Source organism: Equus asinus, chromosome 13, assembly GCF_041296235.1.
Source record: "Equus asinus isolate D_3611 breed Donkey chromosome 13, EquAss-T2T_v2, whole genome shotgun sequence".
NCBI classification, from domain to species: Eukaryota; Metazoa; Chordata; class Mammalia; order Perissodactyla; family Equidae; genus Equus; species Equus asinus.
The window spans coordinates 27416303-27433128 of NC_091802.1; the positions used below are offsets into that span (position 1 = coordinate 27416303).

At 54.0% G+C, this 16826-nt stretch overlaps 1 protein-coding gene across 15 annotated transcripts in view; it reads left to right on the forward strand.

Annotated features, from left to right (window-relative positions):
* Window positions 1-16660, forward strand: part of BCAS3 (BCAS3 microtubule associated cell migration factor) — a 569848-nt gene extending 553188 nt beyond the window's left edge. For 5 of the 15 annotated variants that reach the window (XR_011493725.1, XM_014856948.3, XM_070482852.1 and 2 more), the window contains 2 exons: window positions 3496-3561; window positions 15847-16660. Coding sequence is in view for 13 of the 15 variants with exons in the window: in XM_014856948.3 (XP_014712434.1) it covers window positions 3496-3561; window positions 15847-15995 (215 nt within the window). In the remaining 2 variants the exon portion in view is untranslated. Of the gene's footprint in view, window positions 1-3495; window positions 3562-12278; window positions 12370-15846 lie in introns of all 15 variants that reach the window. The other 10 variants (XR_011493724.1, XM_070482856.1, XM_014856949.3 and 7 more) reach the window with 3 other exon arrangements.
* The last annotated feature ends 166 nt before the right edge of the window (window positions 16661-16826 follow it).

Below are 16826 nucleotides of genomic sequence, written 5' to 3' on the forward strand. Positions count from 1 at the left end.
AGCAGAAGTCCAGATTGGTCCCCTTCCCACAGGCCATGGCCTTTACAGGATGTAAAGACTAAACTTCTAACTCTCCAGTAACAGATGCCATAATTGCTGAGGGTGGGGAGAAGACAGTAAGCCCCCAAAGGCACAGGAGCACCCAGACACAGAGTCCAGTGCCATCGGCAGGCCAAAAGCACCCCTGCTCAGGATGGAAGGGAGCAGCTGCTGCTGGTGAGACCGGGGGGCAGTTGGTGGCTGCAGCAGGGGTAGCATTGTTGATGTTGCTATTTGAGTCTCAGCTCAGTGTCAGATTGCCTGTTCCTAGCTACTTTCCACTGGTAGGAAAGGTCAAATCTGAGAGTCCCTTTAGTTCTCCCAGCACCTAGCTACTGCCACTGGGAAGAATGTTTATTTTTTCTTTTTGGCGGTATTTGGGAGTCCTCATCAAGAAATGGGGGAAGCCTATGCCTTGGGCAGGTTCCTTTCCCATTCTCGGTTCAATTTCTTCTTTAACACCATGGGAGAGGGGACGAGAAATGCAGTAAACGTTTGCCTACTGCACCTATTGTGTCTTGGCCACTGTACTGCTGTGCTGAGCACTGTGTCGTCTCATTGACTCTTCTCAACAATAATAATGGCCACTGCCTACCATCGGCATCTCTGCTTCAGACTCTGTGCAAGCCACAGAAAAGTCCTCTAACCATCATAGCACCTCCAGATGGATATTCCTCTCTCCAGTTTACAAAGGAGAAAAAAGGAAAGATTTTAAAGAAGATCATAACTAAAAGATGTGGGATTAAAATGAGATATCTAGGAAGAGTTTCCAGTTCCTAAGATCCTGTCAGTCTCACCTGGTCAGAAGAGTATTTCAGTTACTCCCTTTATTCACAACAAGAGGGGGAGGCGGAGAGGGCTCCCCCTTTCAGGGCCCGCTCTGTCGTCATATTTTCCTCTCACGAAGTGTCCAGGGCCCACGCATTACAGCCCGAGCTCCTTGCTTTGATATTTCAAGTCTCTTACAGGCCTTCCTCACCTTCCCTTCCAAGGTGATCTCCCGCTTCCCCTTCCACAATAGCCCCGTACTCATTTTTCACCACCGCCACCACCTTCGTGCAAATATACTCACCTGTCAAAATGACCCCATCATCCCCAGCACATGCCCTGCCCTACTCACCTGGCTCTGTTAAAGTGCCCGCTGCCCTCCGTGTCTGCCCAGTCACCTTTTTAGACCAAGCTCAAACCTTGCCTTCTCTGTGAAGTTATCTCTTCCTGTAGCCAAACATCCTTTCTCTCTCTCTGAACTTCTGCCCCATCTACTCACTGGACCCTGGGCCCTGGACAAGTAGCATATGTTGCCTTTGCCATTAACCAGCAATAGCCACTTCCCTTCTACATGCCACTGGGGGAAGGCTCAGCTCTGGTGGTCCCTTCAGCTCCTCCCTCAGCCATACTGCCCATACTGCGTGTCTTAACCCAACTCCAGTTCCTTGGACTGAGTCTGATTCATCTTCGTTACCTCTAACCACCCCTTCTCCCTGCCCAGCATCTAGCACTGGGACGAGAGCCAAACTGAGCCCCAGTTAATGTTTGTTGAATGACTGGATGGGTTTTTGTGGCTCCTGAGAGGTAAATGAAAGCCAGCCAGAGCAATGGGAAAAATTATTGTGTTTAAAAGACACACTTGTTAGTTTCTGGCCAGTTCTCAAATCTGATTCTAGGGAGATAGTTTCTCTCTCTCTCCCTCCTTCCCTCCCTTATTCTTCCTCTCCCTCCCCTTCCCCCTCCCCACTCTTTCTCTCCTCCTCCCCTTCCCCTCCCCCATTCTCTCCCCCACCCCATCTCTCTTAAGGCTGCTGGAAGCCCAAGGCAGAGGCAGAGTTGTAATGGAAGTTTAGGGCTGAGAAGTTCCTCTGCACTTTGCTCAATTGCCCAAAGTCTGCTTTGAATTCTTGAACCAAAGCACACTGATTCCTATCAACAAGGAGGAGGTGCCAGGGTGACCTCACTGGTGAACCTTCAGAGTCCCCTTTCCAGGTGTTGCCCCAACATAGAAGCAGGAATTCCTATGGAAAACGTACTGGCTTGGACACAAGGGTGGGGAAGGGCAACTGCTCACCGCCCCCCCGCCCCGAAAAGGCCCTCCTCTGGACATACTAACATAGGTAAATGGTTAACAAAAGGGAGGATTTCTCTCTGTTCTTCCTCTTCTGCCAGAAAATTCACCTTTAACCGTTGACCTTTCTGTGAGGTGTGAGATCTGAACAAAGTTGAACACAGTCATGGATGGTTAAATACCTATCTTTTCTTTCTGCCCCTGCCCCTCTGCCTCCTCAGAAGATGGTCTAAGTGGACCACTCCCTAGGTTTGATGTCTGGTAACAGAGAAAAGACACACATACACACAGAAAAGGAAAGTTGGAAATGACCCTCTGACCCTTTAGGAATCCCCAGCCTCACTGTACCAAGAAGGCCTAACCATGCCGATCTGATTGAATTTAACAGAAGGGGGCATTTCCAAGTACTCATACCAGAATCAGCTATCTAAACTGACATTTGGTGATTTCTTCCTGCCCCTTTCTCTTTGCACCCCACCCCTGCCCTCAGGGACCTGCAGGCCCACTGCATAAGACATTTTTTAATTTGCTGGCAGAATCCCCCAGCACCAGGCTTCACAGACCTCCCCCGATTTTCCCCCCACATATGTTTTATTTAGTGTAGCTCGATTGCTTGCAATTCCACCCCTCTGCGTGCTTAATTGAGTTTGGGGAGAATCAACATCCAGTTGCTTCATTTGTTTAGGATGACTTTTTCCATTCTGTGCCCCCCGTGCTCATTTTACTGGCATGTTCCCATCATCTCCAGGCTCCAGTTGGCCAGGAACTGTGTGCCATCTCCACTTCGATGTGCGTGACTGGTGCTGGCCTTTGGGGTGGGTTGGGGGGTTGGGGGCTAAGTCGACCAGGGTCCCACCTCCATCTGAGCATGGGCTGGGTCCTTGGAAGCCTTGGAGATTCTTTGGTTTCATACTTTATTCATCTCCAAGCCACTGAGAGCTGAATATGAGCATCCAGTTCATGCATTTGAGCACGGCTCCATGATCCTTCTCTAAACAGCCCAGCCACACTGCCAAGAAGCTTTGAACTCCAGGCCTGTTTCTACATCCATAGAACCCAAGAGGAGAAAGAAAACCTGAGGGGCTACCCAAGATGCTGCCTTTACCTCCACATCCTTCTCTGCTCCCAAGCCCGCATGGCAGGCAGGAATGTAGGCACTTTAGTAGGCAGGACTGGGGAGGAGGAAAAGAGGAAAGGATGATACCAGTTTAGGCTAGTGAGAAATATGTAAAAGTCTAGATGTGCTGTGCCTTGGAGCAGACCATGAACACCCCCTGCAAAGCTCTCAGTGGTCAAACCAGATTTTGATATCTACGACCTTTGATCTCAGTTCTTGCTGCTCTCTTAAAGGTCCATCTTGTGATCCTCTTTAAAGAAATATTTTATTTTCAATACAGACACAGCCCTTGACGTAGCAGTAAACACCATCACCCCTGAGAGACACGTGGCTGTGAAGTGTGTTGGTATGTAACGTCCTGTCTTGGCCTTCCTGCAAGGCTTTGTCCCACTGCTCTTTTTGTCCCTCAGGAGGTTTCCCCCTTCTGTCTGGTGCTCAGGCTTCAGTAGGCATTGGAGTGACGGCAAGAGGTCATCTTAGGCAGGCGGTACCTTCTGGCAACGGACTGGTTTGGGACAGGGAGTAGTTGCTGTTCTTCACCCAACAAGAGTTTCTTTGAGAACCTCCCTCCCTGCCCCCCACTTTTAAGATGGAAGTCAAATTTTCGGATTCTGCTGTGCAGAGCAGAGAGGTCACTAGGCTCTAATGCATTTACCATTGACTGCCCCTCTTGTAGTGCGTCTATTAGTGAGTAATTTGATTTGTACCTATTCATTTGCAGTCCCTGCAGGAGCCTGGAGCTGGCCCCTAGTATAATTGGTGCTGTCTCTATTTTTACATCATTAGATTAGCCCCGACTCCTGGCCACTTGTTGTCTGCGCTTGTCTGTCCATTTATACAACCTAATGTAACACAAAATTCATTACTGATCACATTACTTTCAACTCTGAAGCCAGCCTTGTGATAAACATTTGGTTAACCCCTTCCTACCCTCAGGAGGGCTGACAGAACAAATGCACTTCCACTCGACAGGCAAATCAATATCTTAATACACCAAAGTGGAATTGCATTTCTAGATTTGTTATTCCTCCTGGAGGAGCAAATGGAAAGGCTCGTCTGAGCTGGCTGAATTGAATAATGAATAGAGCCCCGGCACCAGCAGCCAGTCTGTGAACAGAGCACAAAGGCAAACCCGGCATCCGCCCAGTTTTTTCATCTGGACAGGCGGCACCGCGGCGATTAATTGAGACTTGTGCTTCTTTCCCAGCCACGGAGTGTGGGTGCAAGAGCACAGGCTGGGACCCTAACGGGGGCAACAGAGACCTTGGCCCCACTGCCATTCTCTTTGCTAGGCTTGGCTTAGGACAACTGGACCAAGAACTGTGTTAGTTTCCTTAAAACCTTCTTCACTGATCTAAAGGCATCAGACACATGGCCTTGGCACTAATGCCACCAAGAAATTAAATTAAACCCATTACAAAACTAATGTTTACCATTTGGAAACAAACATGCAAAATTATTCCTATTTAGAGCTGGGTCAGCAATGTTGGGGTTGATTGGTTCATACCAACTTGTGTGTGTGTGTGCGCCTGTCCCCAGGGTGAGCGTTCTTTGGCATGGAAGCACCATATGCACCTGAAAGTGGTCCTAGTTCTCCAGTAGGGATGTTGGTGAGCAGCATGGGGGATTCTAGCACAGTAGCTGGCCAAGAGTCTGGAAGGAACCTCCACATAGCTCTATTTAATCTAGAAGATTCTCCCCAGCCCCCATTTTTCTCTGGGTAGTATCCGCACCCACTGTAAGTCATTAACTTGCAGGACAATTTGTTTCAAAAGAAAAAATACTCTGACTTATTAAGAAACTTGTAAAGCCTGTAGCACAAAGATTAGAAAAATACGCATAGAGGAAGTAGAATGGAACCTATTACCATGAAAGTCATAAATCCCTAAGTAAAAGGAAGCCGTAAATGGAAGATACTCAGTTGGGAGGGGCAGTAGCTCGTCTAGGGGATGTTCTGCTTGAATTTGGGGTAGCCCTGAACGGGAGGCCCAGGAGAGGCACAGAGGCCTTGAGTCTGTGGGCCTCCTTTCTGTTGAGCAGGGCCCCCTCCCTCTCTGAGGACCGCACCTTGGACCCTGCTGCCCGTTAACCTGTTCAGAGCCTTGACAGGCCAAAAAGGCTGTGAGCAAAGCCTGTGAGACTTGGGGGTCCTGGGCATTCCTTGAGAGGGCTCATATGCTGCTCTTGGCCTTCTCCGTTCCTCCAGTGTTTCTCACGCCTCCCTCCTTCGTGCATGAGGGAGGGCGGGGGGGCAGGGTGCTCCTTGCAGCAGTCCTGAGGGTGCGAGGTGAGAGGTAAGAGGTGCAGCAGGGATTGCCTCACCCTGGCCTGACTCTGGAAAGCTCCATTTCCCACAGAGGGGCTGTAGGGCCAGGCCAGAGACTCTAGAATCCTAACTCTGAAGTGCTTCCTATTGTGAGGAACTACAAGGAAAGATCCCTTGGCAGACTATTACAAGACGCCTCACATCTAGGCAGTGGAAGGAGGACAGTGGTGTGTCACTGAGGTGAGCCTGGGAGCGGCAGCTCTGTCCTCAGGGCTGCTCCCCTCCCCACCCCTAGCCCTCAGTGCACCAACTTGCTCAGTCTCGAGCCTGCTGCTTTGGCCTCAGCTGTTAATCCTCTCAGGTGGGTAAGTGGGACAGTGGGGGAGGGGGACCCCACAGCTCCCACTCTGGCCCCAGCCCCATCAGCTCTAGGAAACAGAGCAGAGCCTGGGCTTTGGCCTTGGCAGAATAGCACAGATCAGTGACTGGGGAGAGTGGGTCCGCCAGTGGAAGGAGAGGCTGTGATTTCTTAACCTTGATGGAAAAGGGGGAAAGCCACATCTTACCAAACTCTTCCGCTGCATCATAGAGAATTTAATTACGTTTGGACATTTGAATAAGAACCAGATGTGGTTCTAGCCCGTCAGGCCAGCAGCGTTCAAGGAGCAGCGTCTCTCCTGTGTCTGCAGGCCCCGGTGCTGTCTTGGGGCCCTGGAGGGCAGCTCGGGAAGACCCCGCCTGGGCGCTTGGTGGGGTCTTCTGAGTTTTGAGGCTGGACTTTAGGAGATAGGCAGGTCCAGGCCAGCTGCCAGACACCTGGCTCTGCGGGAGAATTTCCAAGCCCTGCCTCCTCCTCATAGCCATGCCTAGTGGGCATGTTTGTGGGGCCCTCGTGAGCACCCGCAGCCACCCCACATGCAGATGCACCCACAAAGAAGTCACGTTGCAGCACCTGGCTGGGCATTCTCTACCACCAAAGACATGTCGCTGTGCTGCCTGACCCTGAGTCGACCTCACATGGCATCTGCCGGGGCTCTGCCCTCAGTGTCGTGCCGAGGACCTGGAGCTAGGAGGGCATTTCAGGCCCCCTGGGTGAGGAGCACTTCTCCAGGGGCCTCAGCCTGCTGAAACACCAGCGATGGCAACGCTGATTTTCTAACCAGGACCCCACTGCAATAATAGTGGTCTCTCACACGTCTTCGGTGTGTGTTCTGCTGCTTAAAGCCCCATCACGTCGTTTTTTCTTTCGAGCCTCGCACCTGCAGTGAGGTTGCCTGAGCAGCCCCTCCCCTCCTGCCTGACAGATGATGAAGCAGATGAGAAGTGAAGTGACTTGTCCAGGTCATTCGGCATGTCTGGGGCAGAACTGGGGCTGGAGGAAGCTCAGCCTCCTACTCCAGGAGCCCTCCTTCTTGCCAAGGGAGTTTCAGCTCAGGCCTGCTCCTACGTCGGGCTGATCTTAAGCATAGCTTCAGCCAGATTTATCAAATACCTCAAAACCAGGGAAACGTGAGCCAGGTCAGCTCAGCCTTTGCTGTCCCCATGCGTAATGTGTTGTGGCAGGACATGCTCTGCCTTGGTCAGGATTTAAAGTTATACTAATAGAGTGGCACTGACAGGGTCACTGCACATGGGGGGCTGGTCGAGGTGGTCTGGGAGGGGGATCCTGTGATCTTCTCCTTTGAAGCCAAGACTTGGGAGGGCTTGGGTAATGTGGGCTTCCTGGGAGTAGGGTGTGGCAGCATTTCTGGTTCCAGTCTTTCTCTGCCTGGGATTAGTGCCGTGTCACGGTCGTTACAGGAGGGACTTGGGGAAAGGCTCCAGCCCCCAGCCAGCACACCTTCTGGCTAAGACCCCACCTCCCATCATTGCTCATCAGCTGTTCAAAGGCTATGAAGGAATCTGGGGCTGGGCTGTGAGCTGCTCCACCTGGAACTCAAATGCACTGCTTCCCCCCAACACACACACACAGACACACACACACACACACAGCCGGCTCCAGGGAGAGGGGGTGGAGGATGTGGTAAGAGAGGCCTTTTGAATGCTGACCCTCCGTCCTGAGTCCTCCTCATTCCTCAGGCCTCCCTCCCTCCCCACCTCTTTTCTACTTTTATTCTCCCTTCCCTAACATTCTGGCCTACTCATCTCCTGTTATCACGCCCCTGTCTGGAGGAAGATCTGAGGTCTTCCCTGGGTCTTAGGTCTCCCCTGCAAACCCTGAGGTTATTAGGCACATGCACGGCCCCAGTGCCAAGGGAAGCAGTTCATGGTATCCTGAGCCAGGAGCACCAGATCTTTATCCTCAATGTTTGGAACTGGGGAATGGAGGGCAGGGTAGGCCATGTGATCTTGGTCTCATTCTGTGACATTCTGGGTCTCAGTACCTGTGGGGGTCGGGAACAAGAGCTGGGCTAGGAGGATCAAAGCACATTTGTGGGAGCCCTGTGAGTTGAAAGAGACTCCAGCCAGGAAAGAAGGCACATGCCTACCCAGGGGCTGCGGGCCTCAGGCCGACGGCTGGAGCTCTCAGGAATGCCAGGCTGCATGTGTGGGGTAAGATCACTAGCAGTTGTGTGGCGTCAGTGGGCCAGGGCTCTGTGCTCAGACATAGGTGTTAAGCCCAGAGATAACCAGGCCAGAGTTAGCCCTGCTGCTCATCTACTCCTGAATTCCATCGGCCCAACCCGGATTCCTATTATCTGACCGCAGAGGAGCCTTTTCATCCTCAGCCCCTCAGCTTCGAGAAGCTGCCCTCCTTCCTTCCACAAGCATGCCTGGGAAGGGAACAAAAATCCCTGCTAGAGGGAAAAGGTGGTCCCTTCTCAGTCTCCCCCTGCCCCCATCCTCCATAGACCTCTGTGCTGGACAAAGAGGATGCCTGGTCTGTTAGCATCTCTGCAACCCAGCTCTGCAGCCTCAGGGAGGGGCCTGAGGGTGAGAAGAGCCACCACTGAAGGGTGGAGCTCGGAGAGGGGCAGGAAGAGGGAAGGTGTAGGGGAGCAGCCCAGCCTGGAAGGTGGGCGTGTCTGAGTGTGGAGACTAGCAGGGCCTCCCTACAGGCTGCCTCCTTTAACTGCTGCCCTTTTAACCTCCTGGAAAGTGCCCTGGGGTAGAGGCTGGCTCCCACCCGGAGTGTGGCCTTTGACAGGGCTCTGGGTTTCTAGAAGCATTCTCAGCCAACTCCATCTCTGTCTCCCTGAACAGACCTCTGCTTCCCTCAGCCATACTCTGCAGGAGAGAGCAGTAGTTTCCATGCCCAGGACTGGTGTAAGACAAGCAGCCCATAGCTGTGTCCACCTCCTAGTGGGCTTCTGGGCCGTCTCTCTGATTTCCAGCAGGAAACTGCCAATCCTGCTGAGCCCCGCAGGATGCAGTCAAGCCCCCGTCTCCTTAGCCCTTCTCTCTCAGTTTGCCCTGTTGGTCCCAGGCCCTGTTGGCATGCCCCTTGCTCATAAAGTTGATTGCTCAGGGCAGACCCCATTTGGATCCATTTGCTAAACTTGCAGCAGTCCTGTGGTCCCCTGGTCTCCTCTCCATATATCCCGTCCAGGTAAGATGCTGAAACCCTAACCTCCCAGTCAGATGACTTCCTGCTCCACCGACCTCATTCTCCAGCCAAGAACTGTCACGGCAGAAAGGGATTAGAGCTGTTTCTGTTTACAGATCTCCCCTGAGCCATGCACTGGGCAAAATAGGGCAGTTTGGCTGTGTGTTCTGTGCTCTGGAGCCACCTACTCCCCTGGGGTACCACTGAGCCCATCGCAGGCCAGGGGCTTAACCACAGGCCCTGCTGATGGGGGGGGGGGGAACTGGGAGGTAGATGCAAGAGGGAAAAATCGATGCATGTCAACAGGGTTGGAAATTTATTTTCCAGCTTGGAAGAGGGTATTTACAAAGAGGCAAAGAGGGAAATGAAAAGCTGTAAACACATATCTGCCATCTTCCTCCGTGGGCCATTTCTTGATTAAAAAAAAGAATCCTTCCCAAGCTCCAGTGGAGGACGAGCTGGTGGGGGCCTGGATGGCAGAGACACCTGCTGGGGAGGGAAGATGGAGAAGGACCCTGAGGTCCCACAGATAGTCAGAATCACTAATACAATTGCACCAATAATAGTAACTCACATTTGATGACTGGAAGCTTTAAGCACTCTGTGATGCACTCTACATGCATTACTTACTTTATTTCTAACAACCACGCTGTGAAACAGACATTGTTATCCTTATGGCAGGAAACTGAGGCACAGAGCTGTTGAATAACTTGCCCAAAGTCTCCCAGGTGGCAGGGGGCCTGGGTTCTTAACCGCTTCCCTGAACTGCCCCCACAACCTGGGCAGACCCCTTGCCTCCCCTGTGTCAGGTCCTGGAGGCTGCAGGTGGGGTTGGGGGGAGCATTCTCCCTTCTCACTACCAGAAGTGAGCAGGCTGTGGGTGCAGGGTAAGACTGGCCCTGAGGTCTAATCCTGCTCCCACTAGGCTGCTTGAGTGGTTAGCTTGGGACTGGGGTGTGCAGCTGCAGCCAGGGCCCAATAAAAGTGCTCTGTTAATCCTTTAATGAGCAGCATCATGAGGCTCTAAGTGTATGGAGCAGGGCTGGCTGGAGCCTCTGAGCACCAGCAGGGCCGGGCGTAGATTTGTGGTGGGGGAAGTGCCAGGGCTTCCTGGAGGCTGAACCAGGGGTCCCAGGCATCCTCTTTCCAAACACACACACACATATCACTGCCCTCATCGACCCTGCTACGTCCCAGAAACGGCCCTCCTCTGAATCCTGAGACTTGGGATCTCCCCAGTGCCCCCCCTCCCCCGAGAAGCCTTATGGGCGTCCCTCAGTGTCTCTAATTGGCCATCTGCCCCCACTGCCATCCAGCCTAGAAGAGGCCTGGAGAAGGTCAAGCCCAAAGTAGGACTTCACTCCTGACCCTCTGCTGAGGTCCCTTGCCCACCTGGGCTTCCCCAGCTCTCTCCAAGGCTCCTTAGCCCCTGTGTCATCAGCATTTCAGCCCCTCCCCAAGGAATGGGGGAACCGAGACCATGGCACTTAGTAAAGTGACTGATATATGGAAAGAGGCCTCTGCCCAGTCTGTCCTCAGAAGTCTCTGCCTTACCAGGCATAGGGTGGCCTCAAGGGAAAGAAGGGTCTGTACCCAGGGGAGAGGACAGCCCCGGGGAGAACCTTGAAGGTGAAGCAGCCTTGGGAACCAGCACTCCAGAAGGAAAGGCCACAGAGAGGGGCATCCTCATGCCCTGCCCCCAATGCCATCTCTGGCGCTGTGTGAGAGAGTCCTGGTCTGCCTCCATCCTCGGCCTCTCCCCCAGGTGGAGCCCTGAACTGCTCATCAGCACCCACCCACAGCTCCCAGGAGCCAATCTCTGCTGCTCCACCTTTGCAAAGGAGCCATAGTATCCCGCTGTGGGATGAGGGGGCAGGGGTGGTGGAGGAGTGAACTACCACAGAGAAGCTCCCTCATTCTGCAAGGCCCAGCCCAGGAGTGGGGTGTTATCTATCTGTGGGCAGCCATGCTCCTACCTCCTCCCTGGGAGCTGGGTCTCCCTTGGTGTACATGCCCAGGTAACCAGAGTTGCTTCTCCCTAACAAGGTCAGCCACCTTGCTGCCCCCTCTGACACCTTTGAATTTTGTAAGCCTCCATATAGAGTGGGGGCAACAGGAGGATTGAGCTTTCTCTTTCCTGCACTTATTTCATGAGAACTGGGGCTCCTCCCTTTCAGTTCTTGCTCATTCCAAGTCCCTGTGGCTTGCCCATCCCGGTACCTGGCATAGAGGGGCATCTGTGGGTACCAGGCCCATTTTCCAACAAGAGCCAGCAGGAATGGGTGGACACAGCCAGTGGTGGGTTTTGGGAGCTGGTCTTGATGCTGGAGTTGTCGACATCTCCATCCTGGGGCCTGCACCAGCACCAGTTCTGTCTCAGGGGGACTACATACCCAGGGCCAGTGGCTTCCTACTCTTTCTTGATTTTGCGATTTGCAAGATGGGGAGACCAGCATCCACCTCCCAGGCTGCCAGAGTCACTGGAGAATGTGAGGTCACAATGAGATTATCTTGTCTGAGTCCAGCCACTGATGTGGGAGCTCCTCCTCATTCCCCATCTTGCTTTGAGGCCTGGAGAACAGCCTCTGCTAGTGCTAGCTTTTCCCCACCGGCCAGAATCTATATACTTATCCTACGGGGCGCTGCTAGGGAGGCTTTCTTAGTCCCCACCACAGAGCCCCCGGCTCGCTCTCCTGCAGCCCTGGCAGGTTGCTGGTGGACGTTCCCCACAAGTCCCCCTCAGCTACAGGAGACTGCCCAGACCTGGGGGTCTTGGGTGTGGGGGAGGAGGCGGACAGCCAGAAGCTGGGCCACTGAATCAAAACATCTGGAGGCGTCCCTGAAAACTCTACAGCCTGTCTGTGTCTCCGCGCCCTCTCCCAGCAACCCACCTGCATGGGGCGCCATCCGGCACTGCATGGGCCAGAGGCCCCTTCTCCCCCCTTCCCGTAGCTGCTCGCCATGCTCTGTGTGCGGCCCCTCTCCCCCCCACCCCCACGCTGAAGAGGGTCTCGGCTCTGTCACAACAGTTCCATCTCTAGAACCCCCAAGACTGATTGGTCCCCACCCCCCTACACACGCATGTCACTGTCCTTGGCTGCAGAATTTTGCTGCAAGCTTGCCCCGCCCCCCAGTGTGACGCCTCCACACCTCCTATGCCCTCTCCACCTGCTTGCGGAGATCAGTGTACTTCTCAATCATTGTCCATATCTTTTCCAAAAAGATTCCTCAATGCTTTTCTTTTCAAAAGGGAAAAAAAAAGGAAAAAAAAAACAATGCCAACAGCCCAGCGTCCGTGAGCAACCCAACAGTAACAAAGCGTGTGTTCGGGATGGAGGAAGGTAAGGCCACCCATTTCCATTTGCCGCTTGCTCCTAGGGCTGGGCGGCTGGGGTGACTCGAAGGGGGGAATGTGTGTGCACCCCTCCTCCACTTCCATTTCTATACACGCTCATGGTTCTGTCTCAGTGAGGAGAGGAGAGAAGGGCTTTGACAGAAGGCATGTAGAAAAGTGTCCAGGACCAGCTAGGCCCCTGGTTCTTTTACTAGTAGTCCATGCTGAGGAAGAAGCCCCATCTCCCCTTACCACATCATTCATTCCTTCACTCATTCATTCATTCAGGGAATAGCTTTTGAGCACCCGCTGTTTTCCAGACTCTGTGCTTGGCACTAGGGATACAGAGATAAGGCACAACGCTGGCCCCTGAGGGACTCTCCACCGGGATGGAGGGGATGGATGGATGGGGACACACGTGTGAGCAGACAGTACACAGTGTTAGAGGGCCGGGGGCGGGAATCAGTACAGGGCACAGCAGGGCCTGACCAGGGTGGCAGGATGGGCTCACGGAGGAGTGGACACTCGTGCTAAGCTTTGGAAGATGAGCAGGCATTCCGGGGGCTGAGAGAGCCTGGGAAGGGCTTTTCATTCAGAGGGAATTGCATGAGCCCAGCCCAGAGGCCTGAAGCAGCCTGGAGAGATCCAAAGACTGCACAAGTTCATTACTTTGGTTCAATATCAGGTGACATTAGTGAGATGGGGTCAGAGGGGCAGGTCACTGAAGGCCACTTCATAGTATTGAGGCGTTTAGACCTTATCCTGAGGACCATTAGGAGTCAGTGACGGTTTTTAAGCAGAGGAAAAGCAAGATGAGGTTTGTGCTGTAGACAGACCACTCTGGCTTTGGTAGGGGCATGGATCGGAGAGAGGGGTCTGGAGGTCAGGAGACCTGTAGGAAGCTCTTAAAATTATCCAGGCAGGAAGGGCAGGCCTAACCAGGCAGTGGCAGTGGAAATGGAGAGGAAGAGGCTGGGGGAGGTGTAGGGGAGATAAACTCAGCAGGGCCTAGTCATCCTGGGCTACGGGGGCAAGGGAGAAGCCTGCCATTCCCATCTTACCTCGGGCCTAACTGGTGAAGAAAAAGTAGGAGTGGGGCAGCTCAGGCTATACCTGGCCCCCAAGAGCAGCAAACTCATCTTCCCTTTAGCAATTGTCCCTGCATTGTCGCATGATGGGATGAGGTGCATCCACTCAGACTCATGGGGTGGGGTCGCTGGGGCTGATGAGGGGGTTGCTGTGGGCCTGTGCTGAGGGGCAGTGGGGCTGCCACGCTTGGTCCCAGGCTCCGGTCTCCTCAGCTTCCTTGGCACTAAGGATGTGTTTGCACTTTGCATCAAGAAGGTCGGGCCTGTCCCCCAGCTCTGGAAAGGAGCCAGCCTTCCCTAAACTAGTGGCCTTTCCTGCTCCTTCATCTGGGGCTCTCTTCCTTGGGCCTGGTGTCCAGATCTTAAGGAAGCCCCTGCTTTTCTTGCTCCTGCCAATGCTCCTCTTTCCTGCCCTCCTGGCCCTGCTGTCAGCGCCCCCTAGTGCCAGGACGGCCATGCATGAGGGCAAGGGCCTCTCTGGAAGCCAGTGGGACCTCAGAGATTTCCCACAACCTCCTTGGCTGGCTTGTGAGGAAAGAAGGGAATTGAAGGAGCTTTCTTGGAGTCTGGAGCTTCTGTATAGAAATCGCAGGGTCTATTCTTTGCTTTCCCATCCTCTCCCACTCTTGGCGCAACGGCCTGTACTCTCAAATTAGGCTGAGACTGAAGAATGAGCAGGAAGAAGAGAGCCCATGCCACAACCTTGTTTTCTGTCCATATTTAGATAACTCTTGACTTATCCCAGGGTCAGACCCGACAGGGCAGCCCATGTGTCTTGGAGATCAGGGGCCATCGTCAGGCCGGCAGCTTGTGTTCACAGCCCTCTCCTTCCACTGTCTCCTCGCTGCTGAGAGATTCCAGTGTCCTTTCAGCCTGGGCTCAGTCCCCAGACATAGCTGGTGCAGCCTGAGGGCCCCTCATGCCTGGGCCCAGGTGCCTTCTCCCAATCCACACACAGCACAGACTCCCCCAATCCATTCTGTGGCTGCTGCTACTGGGCAGCCTCAGTGCTTTGGGGGTGACCTACAGGGAGTGAGGGTCAGTGGTTAGTCCCTGGCTGGCTGGTGATGGCCAGCCCGGGATTAAAGGCCATGATCCATTCCCTAACCAAAGCCAGCTATGCTGCATGTGTATGGTGGCAGGGAGCCTGGGAGCCAGTGCAGGCTGGAGATAAAGGTCTCAAGCCAGACCAGAGAAGTGTAACATTCGAGCACACCTTGTTGTTTCAAATGACTGCTGTGAGGTCCTGAGCTCCTGAGGCGGACAGGCAAGACCCCCTGAGTTCCAGGCAGGAGGACTTGGAGAAGGAGAGGTTGCAGGTCACCACATCTTGGCTTGGGGCAGACTCCTAAAGTCTGCCCTGGGATTTGTGTGCCCACATCTCAGAGCCCACTATGAGGGACTGAAAGGGGATAGTAACTGGCCATTTCAAAAACTAAGAAGTAATTCCTTCGTCCCTGCATTCAGCATGCAAGGAAGTCTATTCCCAACCCACCTACCCTAGTGACTGTCTTGGGTCAAGAGATGGTGGGCAATTAAGTAAGATGCCTACAGATGCATGAGATGGGGCCAGGTGCTGTATCCAAGATGGCAGCATGGCTGTGCCGGGGCCAGGGAAGGGGTGAAGGAGGGAGTGGGAGCCTCCCTGCCTGCTTCCCAGGTTGACTCTGAGCATGTACGTTCTGGGGGGCCTCTAGGAGACTTGGAGGCTAAGAGGAAGGGAGAAAGGAGGCACTCTAGGCAAGCAGGGACCTCCTCTCCTTTGGAATAGGCCCCACTCAAACCAGGCATTCCCTCCTGCAGAGAAACAGGACACTTTCCAGGAGGTGCCAAAGATGAACCGGGGCCTGGCCAGCAGGTGGATTGTGTGGGTGAGAGTGAGTGAGCAAGTGAGTGGCTAAGCCAGGGTCGAAGCTGCAGGGCAGGTGAGGCAGGGGAGGAGAGGTAGGGACAGTTCAGGCAGGGAAGCTGAGGCCCTCCCTGTGTCCTGGCTCCTCCCCTCCTGCCTGACCTGTAAATCCAGGACAGCAGCCACTTGTGGAGTTGGGGGAGCATGCTGACTGAGCACGAGAATGTGTGCAGATGTGGGCATGTGCCCCACGTATGATAGTGTGATCCAGACAAATCATCAGGGTGGCCATACTTCGGGCCTTAAGGTGTTCCCACAATGAGGGAACAACTGGAGCCTGCCAGCAAAGGGAGCGTCTCCCTTTGGCTGAGCCTCCCTGTGACCCGAGCTGCCACCTGGCCCATCTGGGGAGCACGTGGGGATCCCCCTGCAGAAGGATGTAAATGGACCCAGATTGGTGCCTCAAGGAAGGCAGCTTGGCCCAGGGTGTGCCCCTACTCCCCAGAACGCACTCTGACCAGGCCTGGCCATCTCCTCTGTCTTACAGAACTACAGCGAGAGGGAAGCATCGAGACTCTGAGTAACAGCTCAGGTTCCACCAGCGGCAGCATCCCAAGAAATTTTGATGGCTACAGATCTCCGCTGCCCACCAATGAGAGTCAGCCCCTCAGCCTCTTCCCTACCGGCTTCCCATAGGTACCAGCAACCTGCTTCTGATTGGCTGGCCCACTCACCTGCTGGAGGGAGAGGGAGAAGCCCCCCTCTGGTCCTCCACTTCAGTCTCTGCTCCTCTTTCACCACCGTCTTCCCCAAGCTTAGTGACAACAGCCACCCACCCTCCCTGGATTGAGAAGAGACCCTTCTCCAAAGCACCTCGGCGCACTCTGAACTCTGCCCCCCATCAGCAGGGCTGTGGCTGAGAGAGACTCTGCAGAAGCTCCGTCCCCTCCTCCGTTTGCACATTATGTCCTGCATTGGATCCGCTTTTGTATTTTCTAACCACACCCACAGGGGTCCTGGGTGAGGAGAGTGTGGATGGCCTGGCTGGGCATTTTGACCCTGAGTGGACAGCCCCAGCCCACTCCTGGCTGTGGGGCACATGGCCCAGCTTCCCTTGGCCAGCCTCCCTCCAGCATGGAGTGAACTGAGGCCCAGAGCATGAGGGAAGGAGGAGGGAAGGAGAAGCCCCCCTTCCTCTTCTCTTTCCCCTTTGGCTCCTGGGAAGGATTTGTCTTTCTTGTCTGTAAGCCCTTTACCCTGGTTCTGTGCTGTTCAGTGAAGGAAACTGTGGTTACTGAGGCCCTGTCAAAAAGTGCACGTCTTGTCCAATAAATCACGCTGCGATTGGTGTCCATCCCTGAGTTGCTGGGGTCAGGGTCCTTTCCAAGCACTGAGCAGAGTCCTGTGGGCCTGACCATGTGTCCCTGCTCCCACCACCGCGTGCCCCGACACGTGCAGCTGAGGGGGGAGTCAGTGAGGGGGTAGAAGGAGAATGTTTGCTCTGGAATTTGGGTGGGGCCTGATTTA